The sequence below is a fragment of the Paramormyrops kingsleyae genome, chromosome 12 (assembly GCF_048594095.1).
Source record: "Paramormyrops kingsleyae isolate MSU_618 chromosome 12, PKINGS_0.4, whole genome shotgun sequence".
NCBI classification, from domain to species: Eukaryota; Metazoa; Chordata; class Actinopteri; order Osteoglossiformes; family Mormyridae; genus Paramormyrops; species Paramormyrops kingsleyae.
In genome coordinates, this window is record NC_132808.1 from 16,614,015 (window position 1) to 16,628,270 (window position 14,256).

The following is a 14,256-nucleotide window of genomic DNA, read 5'->3' on the forward strand; positions in this document are numbered from 1 at the left end:
GAATCCCCTGTCAGGAGGACTTTCAACTGCAAAATCTCTGTCCAGGTATCAGGCTAAGTCCCTCCCCTACAGTATGTTGTCAGTTATACCAATCCGCATGTTTGTCTAACAGTTGCTCATTCTTCTTCTTCACAAAGGCCTCCAGGCCTAGCTAATTAGAATTCACACTGGTCAGGCTCAGAAGTAAGGGACTTCTCTGAGATTATTCCGTGTTAGAAGCTGAGATGTCTTCACACAGTCATGACAAGGATGCGCCATGTAACTGATCTCTTTGAACAAAACTGGTGAATTTCTATAATCCAGCACTTAGCTGTATTTCCGATTTGAATCTTTCAGGAGTTCATCTACCTTCCTATTCATGCTGCCAGCACCGATGGATGTGTGGTATCGTGGTTTTTATTGTCCCCATCTTCCTCTGTATCTTCAATATCCGGTATTGACTTCTTGAGCATATGAACTGTGACATCATTCTCCAGCTTCTCCTCTAGCTGTGTAGCTCAGAAGATCTTCAGAAAGCCTCAACAGTCACCTCTTTTTATACAATCTACATGCACAGTCTAGCAGAAGATGCAGAGGAGACGGAATATTAATAGGTGAAGAAATCAAGATGGTCATCGAGCGGTGTCACCGCCAAAAGTCTGACAATGAGCTTCTGATCTGCTCTGATCAGTCCAGTCCTAGCAGATTTACTGCCATGGGTAAACGTAAGAGCCTCCATTGCAATGTGAGCATATCAACATTCTGTACAAGACATGTGTGATATGAAAGCAATGAACTTCCACTTACCGGGGGTTTGGAGTTCACATTGGTTTCCATCAAGTCCATAAGAAGATAAATCAGTTTCTCAAGGATATTGCCCCTTGTCCTTCTTTGCAAATGTTCAGGGGGTATCTGATTGGTCCAGTCAGTCCAGTAATGATTTCTACAATAATATTTATATGTTACGACTCAAGGCAGTGTGTGGCTCAGCAGATTATGAGGCTGTCATCAGAAGGTTGCTGGTTCAAATCCCTGGCTCAGCAAAGTGATTTCACTGTTGGGTGTTCTGAGCGAGGCCCTAAAGCCCCAGTTGCCAGTTGTCTGACCATCAAAAAAATGGATAAAAGTGTTGGGCAAATAAATAAGAATATCAAGGTGGATCTGTTCACTGTTGTCTCTCATTCATCGATATGGTGTTTTCCAGGAAGTGGACAATTCAGGTCCAGAAACTAAAAATCCAGACCAAGATTTTATTTCAACTAACCAAATTCAGTACTTGGTGACTGTGATTGTTTATGCTAAACTGGTTTTCTGAAACAAAATCTTGGTCTGGAGTTTTGCCGTCTGGACATTTCCATATCACTACTCCATGTCTCTGCATCAAGTAAGCAGTGCTTGGGATAGGTGTTCCAGGATGAATCCTGAATATGATTGGTTAATCATGTACTGATATTACCTTCCAAAAAAAACATAGTTAAATTAACATTGTTCACTACTCCTGGAAAGTTTCAGCGCACTCGTGTTGCTATATTTCATCGAAATTACTGTGAAACAGCCTCTCGTTCAGTATTTCCTACAATCTGTATCACACACTGGGCAACTTTTCACTGAATGTGCTTGTGGCTTTTCACACCATCCACATTATTTTTTCCCACAGTGCAGTCTGTGACACATTTAATTCCTGCTTCCTTTCCTTTGTTCTCAAACCTTATTGAGTCCATAATTGCCTCGTTAAAGTCTGAGCCGGCTCGTTATAACATAGCAGTTGCTTTCTGATTTCCTCCTGTTGTCCTAGCGTAGTAATGGCTTTTGTTGAGAGTTAGTTCATGATCCCTTATGACTACCTACCCGTCAGCCTATAATCATCTTCTCCTGGAGTACTGCGTGTGTGTGGCGCTCTGCTCGTTTATGAACTGCGGTAATGAAAGCTTCACTTGTCTCTCCTTGTTCGTGACACCATTTGTTAAATTGAGCTTGCTCACAGGTGACATTATGTTTGCACATAAAATGCTTCTCGCTTTGTCATATTTATTTTTCTTGTCATCTGGTAGCACTTGCCAGCCCTCTCTCTCGCTGTGTACACAAGTTTGTCTAATATTATTTAAACCTGTCAATTAAGGCAGCCGCTACTGTATGAAGAATTTCTAAAAAATCCAGCTTGGCTAGCTATAAAAAAAAAACTGAAACCAAAGTTTTATGGCCAGCTAGTTAAAAGAAGTATATGTAATGTTATTACCCTGAGAAAATACTGAATTAAACAAGCTACATACTACCCAAGTAAGTTAACTAAGTTTGGTAGTAATGTTATAGTAGAAGAAGTCACTGAGTCGTGCTACAGTGAGGTTTGAGGATTCAGAGAGTGTGATATGCTTTTTTTTTATTAAAAATAAAGAAATTAACCCAAACTGGTACAGAAACCAGTTCACACACCCGCATGGGTACAATGAATATATAATGTCGTAGTGTATTATTAGGAGTAATGTTCATTTTATTGGTTTAATTACACCATAATAACATCATATCTTGAATAAAAAAACAGCTCTCTCAACTCTATATAGGTTGGCCAGATGATCCATGTCAGGGAGGGACACTGAGCTAGGACGAGATTTTTAAACTACCTTTTCGATTAAAAGGGCCTGGATTTCACTTAAACACCGAGTTCTTGCTGTGTGCTGATTGGTCAGTCTCCTATAAGCATGCGTCACTAATGTTAATGTGAAACAGCTGGACGAGTCTTTCAATCAAGAAAACAAACCAGTCGAAGCACAAGAAGAGCTGAACTCTTTAGCCAAACACAGGAGCCTTTCAGTTTTAAAGTAGTTTGCAAACCCTGTAGTGTCCTCATTGACATGGATTATCTGGTCACCTTAACGCTGTACATCTCTCCAGACAAAGCTGCATTAAAGTTAGGGTGTCTTATACCATCATTTTGCACTAAACTTGTACTACTAGCACCTTGCAGGAGTCTGCCACATCCGTAGGAGGTGCTTAGTCAAGAGTTATACACAGTCAAAGGTTAGTCTATAGCAGTAGCTCTGAATCATTCCCTGAAGCTGACAAACTCACTGATATCCATCCCACTGTTCTACATTTCATTCGCATGTGATCCAAACATACCTTATACACAGGATAAATGACTTGCGCTTGAAGCTGATTTGCATTATCCCCACCCCCCAATAGAAAATTTTCAAAAAAGCCTGCTATAAATAATACCTGGTGTATGCATTATTATACCTGGTGTAATAACGGCCGTTTCACAAGCATTTTATTGCAGAAAATTGAGAAGGCTGGATTATGCAAAACTGCAAATCTGAAATTTGACTGTTTCAAAGCTGAGATCCTAAGACATATTCAGGCTCGACTCTGGATTCAAGCCTCAGATGTGATTCTTGCCGCCTTATTCCCACACGCCCTACAAAGGGGACAGACACCTGTTACTTTTCTATTTCTTGAGATGTTGTCCATTTAAGTTCAGGAAGCCAGTCCTGTACTCGTACCATACTCTCCATGAAATGCCACATTCTTTCATAAAATAATTAATAAAAATAGTATAAGGGAAAGGACAGGGAGTAATCGGCATTGACAAAAAAGGCTAAAGGCTTGTGATAAGAAATAACTTGTTATATAGGTAATATAGTTATTATATTGCATTATATTTCATGGTATTATAATCATCATGTCATGCTATTACATGCATGCAATTTATTTATATTTTATAATAATCCTGAAAGGACAAGTGAAAATAGGTCTAGATCGACTATTCAGTTTAAAAAGTGATGTAATGCAATATCCAAATAGTTACATTTTAGTTGATGGAATGCATAGCAATGTGCTCAATGTGCTGGAAGACAATAAAATCAAGTTTTTTTGTCTGATTTATTTTTTCCAGATAGAATTTGCAAGACAGTTATACAGGTCAGATAGGCTCCTGCGACCCTGAATACGACAGGTGGTTAGAGAAAATAGATTGATGGATGGATGGATGGAGTTATCGATGCCTACAAAACTATTATACATAATATTATGTTCTTAGATTGCCAAGTTAATTAGAGAGATAACATAAATACCTAATGGTTACATAATTTTCTGGAGAAAACACTAAACAAAGAAGTGGCTCTATGAATAGTGTTAATGTTGAGCTAGAGAGGCGAGTTTGATCTGGCCCAGCCTCTGCATCTGCAGAATGTGCATGTTCTCCTCTTGTTAGTGTGGGTTTCATCAGGGAACTATATTCCAAAGACACACTCGTGTATTGGAATAAATAAAATGCCATTTGTAGCTGTTGGTGAATTGGTCCCCTATCCAGGGTGCATTCTGTCTTATGACCAACGTTTCCCAGGTTAGGGTCCAGATCATCCCTACTTCTTAAAGACTGATGGGTAGCTATACTCAGGAGATAGCAAACATATCCTTCAGGCTGCCTAGAAGGTTCATTAGTCTATTGTTTCATTTATCTGTTGTGGAGAAATGAGCACAGACTTCAGAACGTCTACCAATTAATGTTAGAAATATACATGGCAGTCAGCAGTATTTGACAAGTGCAGAAGGAGGCATTTCATATTGCAAATATGTGCACATCACAGAGAGAAAACAATACTGAGTTCACAAACGCAGAAGCGAAGCTTGTGGAACTCTTTTTCGGAATAAAATCTCATTGTTATTCCGATCTGCCAGTGCGGTGACTAATAATATATTGGAGAAAGGGTCAAACAAAAGTGTTTGGGACGTTTTTCACGACATCGGAATTCCAGTGTGTTATGTCTTTGCTTTGTTGGGTACAGTGGCAGGAAGATGGATTTTCGAGCCGTAGCACAGTAACACTGGTGGCACAGAACCGTGACCCATTTGTTATGTTTATTCCCGTTTTGCAGCCACGCAGCGCCAGGCATTTTCAGACTTGGCTCCACACTCTGAACTGCATTAGGAAAGCGCATATTTCTGAAGTTTTTTGACCTTGGTGCATTATTTGGAACAGGGCGTAAACCCCTATGGAGAATATAGCGATTATGTGAACAAATGGTTCAGTAGAAACTTTTTTCTGCTTTTGTCATGTGCTGCTGGGTTCTGTCGAGCTCAGTCATTGACAGGACTTTTGTTTACACAGGTCTCATCTTTAGCATCTTTAGCATCTTTAGCTTACTACTTTAAAAGCCCACCATCCCATTATAAAGCCCATTCAATGGCTGTTGCTATATTGCAGGCTATTCAATGCTGATATATTGTATGCAGTCTACAGTAAACATGTCATTATAAATAATTATGGTAGTTAATAATTTTGTGGGCACCAGATGGCACCACAGTTAAGGTCACAGCCCTGTAACCTCGGGGTTACACATTCAAGTCCCAAATGGATTCCTGCTCAAAGGGGTCTGTTAAGTATTTAACCTGAACTACTCCAGCGAAACAGTGAGTTCAGAAAATCTGTAACAGCGGAAGCTGTTTTGATTAAAAGCTTTGGTTAATCCAGAATGGTTAATCCTGTGTTCGAACGCAGTACTACTCCCTAAGCTTCAATTTGTATTAATATATACATTAAAATGATTGATCTGACCAGTTAAGCCAGTAAAATTAGCCGGAAGAAACATTAGCGGATATAAGGCCTGCTATGAATTGAGTTTCATTTTTTGTAACAGCAACGACCAAATGTAATGCCGTAACTGAACGTGCAGGTAGTCGATCTGAGCTCTGCTGAGCTAAAAGGACCAACATGTACAGAATCTGTTAAACCGGTGACAGATTCACCCTCACTTCAGTTATATTAACTGTAGACTGTAACACACAAAGAAACTAGCCTTTTTGTCAATTTCTTGGTTTCAGAGTAATACCCCCCCTTCAAGGCAAAACCACCACAGAGCATGACAGTCTAGTCTGGTGAAAAAACCTAAGCCATCTCAAAGGACCCCCCCCCCCTTGATAATTCCATTCCATACAGTCCTGCTTCAATGCGGAATTTGACACACTGACACACACATCCCAACAAACTTCACAAAAATGTGAATACTGCAGATGAACCTTGAAAACGATGCCTTAAAGTACTGTGGAGAACAACGTGCAGCAAAAATGATAAGAATCACGGCAGTAAATAACATACATACAATAAATACTCAGTATTGACTAAATATTTTAATCTTCTCAAGTGAAAGAGAAACACAAATGGCACTTCCAGTGTCGGATTGCTACACGTCCATAGTCACCTCTTTCCAATCCACCATGATGTAAAGATTAATAAAAGAAAGAGAAGGACGGCTGCTGTAATGGGCAGCCAAGCAGGATCTGTGGGATTTAACACTGAAGGCTGCATCTGCTGGGATGCACTTCAGCAGATTCACTAGCTTGCCATGGTCACTTCTTTCAATCCCGGGATCCGTGAGTATTACTCAGCCCCCTCCAAGCAAAAGAGCAGCGTGGGGTGGGAGAGAGTGGCTGCCGTCTCTTTATGTGCAGGACTGTGCCAAAGTCTTAGGCAGTCAAAGAAAATGATGTTTAAATGATCTTCATGTTGGTGCTATTATGCCCGTCAAAGTGTCTCAGCTTAGCCATTTCAAAACCTCTGCTAAAATCACCCCAGTATTTGCAACATTACAAAATCTAGTACCTTTTAGCTGTTTAGCTAATCAATACCTCATTGAGTTATTTAACTAATTAACAGCGCTGGCCGTGGAATTTAACAAATACATGGAATGGCTGAGGTGTCCCTGAGGAGAGGTTTGGGAACCAAAGCCGTGTTCTCACAGCCATCCTACTAGATACCAGTAGCCATTTGCAGAGCAGAAAAAAATATTTTGCTTATTTTTATTCTTACTTCTCATTTGCATATGCTCTAATGTTAAATACTGTAGCTCCTCCCCCCCCAAGCAAAACTACACTTACAAACTAGATAGATGGCCTTAAGCATTTCCTAGTGACTGCCTAAGATTTTTACACAGTATCGTATCTTTCTGAATTGATTAAGACATTTCTTTATTCTTGTCATTATTTTTACTATTTGTTTTTCCAGCATAAGCGATCAGATTTAACAAGATTCAAATAGATTGTAAACATTTAAAGGGACTTTTCTCTGATCTCCACAGGAATCCATGCAGTATCTGCTACTGCAATCACATGTTTATGCCTGTTATTCTCTAACCGCTATCTGGCAGCCGAAGTGTGGAAGTGGATTAAAAGGATAAAAAACATGTATCCAAAAAACGTGTAGCATTTAAATGGCGAGTTGCTCAGATTAAAAAAAAAAAAGAAAAAATAAGAAAATGAGACACAAAATTAAAAGGATTCCTTGGGGGGAAAAAAATCCATATCCAGCACTATTTCAAAGTATTGAAGCCGTTTGACTTTCTTATGTCTCAGATAAATAAAGTAATCTGTATTGCAACTGTAGGCTTTGATAAGAAAGACTTCAATATCTTGAACAAAATATATAGTTGGGTAACACTGTTTCCTCCCATCTCCAAGGTTGGGGGTTTGAATGTCACCTCCTCTCTGCAAGCCTGGAGTTTGCGTGTTCATCTCATCTTGCGTTGGTTCCCTCAAGGTCCTCTGATTCTTTTCCAGAGTCTAAAGACATGCTGTTAGGCTAATTGGCATCTCTAAAAGTGCCCACGGTGTATGAGTGTGCGTGTGCCCAGTGGTGGACTGGCATCCCATCCCGGGTGAGCCCCTGCCTTGGTGGACTGGCATCCCATCCCCGATGGGCCCCTGCCTTATGCCCTGTGCTGTCTGGGATGGACTCCAGGTCCCCCTGCACGCCCCTGACCACGATAAGCAGAGGATGGATGGATGGAAAAACAGGTTCATTCTGTGATCCTCACAGGAAAAGCAGTCTGAAGATGAGAGGAAAACAGGCTTATGCAACACCTCAGAAATCTTTGTGAGAAAAACCATAATTCCTTAAACTATGTAATTTCCTGTACTTACTAGTTAGAATCTTAGATTTGCTTTGAGGTTTTTTTTTTTTACTTATTCCTGCCTGCATAAATTGTCTGGCTGAAATATTTCTATTAGGTCCTCCAAGGTCTGGGCATAGACTCAACCACTGCAGAAAATGACATTTACTCCTCTTAATTCATTCTTTGCTAGATTTGCAGGAATGCTGAGGCTCATTGTCTGGCCATTAGTACGTACTTTCAGGACCATTCCATCTCACCCTGGGAGGGCCTGACATTTTCCTCCATGACATCTCTCTCATAGTGGTGAACTGTTCAGGCCCAAAATCCCGACACTCTATTCAGCCAATACAGGCAGTTACCCAAGGAGATCCATTTCATGAGTCCGTCTTTAAGTCAAATTTGTAAATAAGCTGGAAAAACAATACTACAATATATAATAATAATAATAATAATAATAATAATAATGCAATAAAAAAATAAAACTACATAGGAAACTATACTGTACTTCAAGCTGACGAACTGCTGAAGCTGTGCAATGTTTTCTTAAACATCACAAAGTACTGTGTGCTTTCAGTATTACGAACCATTGTATTTAACCAGAATTTTATATTATAATAAGGCAGCCTTCTCCTTTATGATAATCTGCTCCTAAGTAAAAGTTTTCCGTAAGTCGTATGTTCTTAATGCGACTGCTTGTATAGGGGGAAATGATCATTCCAGAAGGCATACTGCCAAAAGGACTTGGAATAGCAAAGGATTCCTTACGGTCTGTGTGTCAATGCATGACGCATGACACATCAGGCAGGAGTGAAGATGGACATTGCCTTCAATGAGACCTGCAGATTTGTATGGTACGATTAAGCTTGTTGTTCTTTAGAACCATTTTGAAGCATGTTAAAATATAGTGAGGCAGACCGTTCTCTTATATTTTCGTAATTTTAATACACAGGGGACTGATGTTTTAACTGCTAATCATTAGCATAACAGAAACCCCAATTTCCTCTTTTAATTGTTAACTTTGTTATTTATACACCTTTTTTTTATTTCAACATTGAAATGCATAATAAACCATGATGTTCCCTTTTGTACATTTTAATAAATTCCCATTTTTTCCTTAAATAAAATTTTGAGTAGTAATTGTTCCTTTAAATAAAAAAAGACTTCACAACAAGTAAACTATACTGCTCCACTGGTTGCAAACTTAAAGTGTGTTCATTTTTAAATTTATTTAAATTTTTCGAGTACATTTTCATGAGCCATAAACATAGGCTTTTGCTTTTCGTCTTTCTGGATCAGGACCAGTACTTGGCATTTAGCTGCAATTTGTCATTTCCTACTCAACTCTTTTCTTTGAGCCACAAGGATTTGTGATAAACTGAGGATTATAAACCAGAATATCACAAGATAAAGTAGAATTTTATTATAATATCTCAATACATCAGTTGCCAAGGGAATGAACGCAAGCTAAATTTAACATCAGGCTGTTAGTTGTCAGACATTATTAGCTGGTATCTACTACAGAACCTGACCACCTAGTTTGTTATTTGGATTTCTAGCTATTTGCTTCGGGGAAACAGATGGCGTCGTCCTCAAAAAAAAATCAAGCTTGCAAAAATTAGCAAATATACAACAAAGATTATTATGCATGATCACTTGGTTCACAAAATATTGCACATCCCTAAAGATAAGTACCGTCTGCACGATTGGAGAAATACAGATTGGTAGCTAATGGATTGAATACTAGGTACTGAGATTTCCTTTCATTTTTGAAAGAACGATGATTATATCAGACAGGTAAGCCACACAGCAAAACCAAACACATTGTTTAATAGGTCAGCGTATAATTTTATCCCTGAAGAAATGGAAGCCGTTAAATCAATTTAAGATTAATCTAACAACAGCAGATTAATTTAACTCATAAACAACAGACTTATTTACCTTCTACTTTTATACCATTGACAAAAAGACCTTTATGGGAACAGCTATCATTCCAAATATTACAGGCTCTATTTAAATAAATGGGCAAGTATAACGCAATAAGATTTTCTTCTATTACTTCTTTTGGCTCATGGAGTCATTATTCAGAAGAATCAGAAGTTTCCTGATAATGCTAATGTATTCCTTGCACCTGGATATCAGTTAATTTGAATATGGATCAATCCGTCTTTGTGGGGTAAGGATTACACCTGCAGTCTGACAGAGAGATTTCATGGTAAGGACCCCATTATTAGAAAACTGCAGACCTTAAATTGTAGAGTGTTCTTCATTTTGGGAGCAGTATAATCTTTTCTTGTATTGTTTTTTTAATTAGTCAGAGAACAACTCCCCCACAAAAACCTCCCTCTAGAACTTATTCCAAAACTGCACGCAATTAAATTATACTGCAGAAAAAATACTCCAATGTCACCCAAGTGAAAGTCATGGAAGACAGTCCTACATGGGAAGACTTTGGTAGGCTGAACATTATGGAGGACAAGCTGTGTTAAATAAGTACTTTTCAGGTTCTTTTCGTCTGCAGCCTGGCAGCTTGTCATCGGCTGCGCGGATATATATTTTTTCCTTTTCCACAAATGTGGAGCAAACTTCTTCTGTTGCTTGTCTGGTGTAAAATGTTATGTTGAGCAAGTAGGTACACTCAGCGGAAAGGTGGCTGAAGGGTGGCAGGATAGAGTTCAGTTCCAGCTCTGGACGTATGCTATACAGCTCTGAATGTATGTTCTACACCTTTGGACGTATGTTCTACATCTCTGGATGTATGTTAAACAGCTCTGAATGTATGTTCTACACCTCTGGACGTTATGTCATACAGCTCTGAATGTATGTTCTACACCTCTGGACGTTATGTCATACAGCTCTGAATGTATGTTCTACACCTCTGGACGTTATGTCATACAGCTCTGGATGTATGTTCTACACCTCTGGATGCGTGTTATACAGCTCTGGATGTATGTTCTACAGCTCTGAATGCATGTTCTACAGCTCTGGATGTTTGTTATAGAGCTCTGAATGTATGTTCTACACCTCTGGATGTATGTTCTACAGCTCTGAATGTATGTTCTACACCTCTGGATGTATGTTCTACACCTCTGGATGCATGTTCTACACCTCTGAATGTATGTTCTACACCTCTGGACATATGTTATACAGCTCTGAATGTATGTTCTACACCTCAGGATGTATGTTATACAGCTCTGAATGTATGTTCTACACCTCTGGATGTATGTTCTACAGCTCTGAATGTATGTTCTACACCTCTGGATGTATGTTCTACACCTCTGGATGCATGTTCTACACCTCTGAATGTATGTTCTACACCTCTGGACATATGTTATACAGCTCTGAATGTATGTTCTACACCTCAGGATGTATGTTATACAGCTCTGAATGTATGTTCTACACCTCGGGATGTATGTTCTACACCTCTGGACGTATGTTCTACAGCTCTGAATGTATGTTCTACACCTCTGGACGTATGTTATACAGCTCTGGATGCATGTTCTACACCTCTGGATGCATGTTATACACCTCTGGATGTATCATTCTCTTCATAATCTGTGTGTATGTAGAGGTCAAGGTCTAATCCAGGGGTAGGCAACCCTGATCCTGGAGTGCTGGTATCCAGCAGGTATTTTATATTACAGGTGAGTTACTAGCTATCTGAGATCAGATGTGGTTCATCAGAGACCAGGCAGGATGGATCACTTACTGGATATCAGCACTCCAGGGTCAGGGCTGCCTACCTCTGGTCTAAACTTTAAGTTATTATGTATGAGTGAATAGCTTGTGATCCTGAGTAGATAAGAACTTGAAAATGAGTACTATTAAGTACATACAGCACTCATCAGAGCAGCTTCAATTTTAAGTTATTAAATTTCCATTGAATATTTTTCTGCATATAAACAAATTGATGAACCACCTACAAATGATTTCATGCTTTTGTGAGCAAAATCACTAGACACTCCATGAGATAATAAATGCTTTATTCTTATAAAAAGTTGATAGCATACATCTCTTTAAATTAGTCCAATGATCCCTTAAATTTTGCTTTAAGAGATTAAGTGCCGAAGCTCCCAGTTTTGACACGCGCTAAGCATTTAAGTCTCAGTGGTCCGTGTTTTTGGATTTGCGGCTATGCTGTTGCTGCAAAGCTTTTAACACAGTCCGCAGAGTCAGAAAGCAGCCTACCCCTCTGCTTCATCTACTCATCCATGAAACTGTGCAGGATGTGATTCAAATTTCAAACTGTTCGCTTTTACACTAGCTGCCGGCAAGGATCTTACCTTTACAGTCATTTACGACCAATAAGTACCACCCAAAATGAAATGTTGCTTTAATTCTGCACAGTACTGCATGCAATGCGCACTTAAGTGCAGAAGTGAATGATAGTAGAAATTAGAAACAACTTAGAAACAGAAGACATTCATCAAATATATACCTGCTATAAGTCATATACTGCTTTGAATATAATCTGGGTGAGTGCATTCCCTAAAATACAACCGCATTTTGCAATTGTTTCTCATTTCTGTTAATAAAGCAGTTTTTGCCAACATTCAGGGTTGACACCGTAATACAATAAGCACCGTTAATTCCTTATTCTGAATCCATGTCGTTTTCCTGCAATCAATAATGTATTCCATTTTACAGATAAAAATAAATAAAATCCACTTCATCTTAACTTCCATTACGTTTCACTTTAAGTCCCACACAAAATAACTGTTACCTGGTATTAAGAAGCAGGATAAAAAAAAGTACGACTATTAGCGCAGAACATAGCACGCGCCACCTCGCTTTGAGGTACACGTGGTTCTTACAGTGGATATTAGTGGTTCCCCGCAATATTTATAATTAATTATAATAATAACAATAAATCTCAATCAGTGCAACTAGTCAAAAAAGTTTTTTTTCTCCTTCCGAAACACAACTGTCCAAGGGAACTACGTACAGTAAGATAGGACGACTGAGGACTCGCACGATAATTGATGGGTAACATTATAACATTATGAGACGTGAACGCGCGCCTATTGCCTAAACATCCGCAAGTAAAATGCAAAAGATAAAAACACTCAACGAGCTCTTTTGTCAACCTTCATACGAAGTTAACATCTTACCTGCTCGACTGTCTCCGGCGACTTCAACTGCTGTTTTTCTTTGTATAATGACCAGAGACCGACGTTAGGCAAGAAAATCAAGGCTACCGTGGATAAGAAGATAATCTGCAGCATTCGCTTCTGCCGGATCTTCGGCGTGAAGCCGCGGCGATGCGCGCTCGGTCTTTGTAAGCGGTGCGTCTTCTGGATTCTTACACCGGCCATCATGACGGCGTCCCCACGAACTGTTAGGAAACTTTCACCTAAGGACACATAAAATAAACCCTAACATAATTTATTAACTTTCACTTATTTGAGAAAAAAACAACCGAACAAGCCATATAGTTAAGACTTCATTAAAACATATTTGTACGTAAAAGTCACTACTCATATCTGATGAGCAAAACGATTACGGAAAAAAACAATCAATAAATGAATACTGACGGAACATGTACCTTAAATAACAATTTTAGTAAATTGTATAAAATAATGTAATAACGGGACTATAAAAATAATACATTGTCAAAGACAACACAGCTTTACAGACCACAAAGCCAGAATGCAACAATCAAAATCACTTACTACTGAACCGGCTTTGCATGTTCGGATACCAGTTCACGTCTTTTAAATGGCCAGTCTCTCCCCACCAGTCCCTTTCGGCATGTCAGTCGCTCAGATTAGACGCTCAGTTGTCTATTCCTTTATTTTCAGCAATGCACGCATCGGGGAAACAGTGTATACCGAAAAAGAGGAGCGTGGCAGCCTTTCCTGACCTGCATTTCTCGCAGCAAAGATAACATGCTTGATTTCATACTCGCTTTACTCCCCCCCTCTGCAAACGACGAGCGCTGCTATATCGCTGCCGTGGACCACGTGTATCATGACAACATACTGAAAAGCCTACATGCCCCCGGATAAGTCGAGGTGTGTGTGTGTGTGTGGGGGGGGGGGGACTGCTCAAGAGCTCTGTGCCATCAACGGCAGCAGAGCGCAACCTTCACATGTGAAGGGATGGAGATCGCCCAGTATAGTGTATTCTGGGGATTTGCATATGGTATAACCAAGTGTCAAAATAATACGCTCTTTGTAAAACCGACTGGCCAAAATCAAGGGGGGTTATGGGGAATGTTGCTTTTTGCTACGACTACGTTTCAAAGAAGCAATGTATTACCATGTATTTCTCCCCGACTAATAGAGGTATGAGTTTGTGTTATATTATTTAAGCAGTACAGGAATAATGAGAAATATTTCGTGCTTCAACAAAATCACAGACCTGATAATTTTATATTGAAGATACAACTGTCTAA

At 39.3% G+C, this 14,256-nt stretch overlaps 1 protein-coding gene across 2 annotated transcripts in view; it reads right to left on the reverse strand.

Annotated features, from left to right (window-relative positions):
• LOC111845325 (polypeptide N-acetylgalactosaminyltransferase-like 6) overlaps window positions 1-13,794 on the reverse strand; it is a 133,056-nt gene extending 119,262 nt beyond the window's left edge. The window contains exons 1-2 of one of the 2 annotated variants that reach the window (XM_023814658.2): window positions 13,532-13,794; window positions 12,971-13,212 (exon numbers count right to left, since the gene is read on the reverse strand). In XM_023814658.2, coding sequence (XP_023670426.1) covers window positions 12,971-13,212; window positions 13,532-13,550 — 261 coding nt within the window. In that variant the 5' untranslated portion in view covers window positions 13,551-13,794. Of the gene's footprint in view, window positions 1-12,970; window positions 13,235-13,531 lie in introns of both variants that reach the window. The other variant, XM_023814659.2, reaches the window with a different exon arrangement.
• Between the last annotated feature and the right edge of the window lie 462 nt (window positions 13,795-14,256).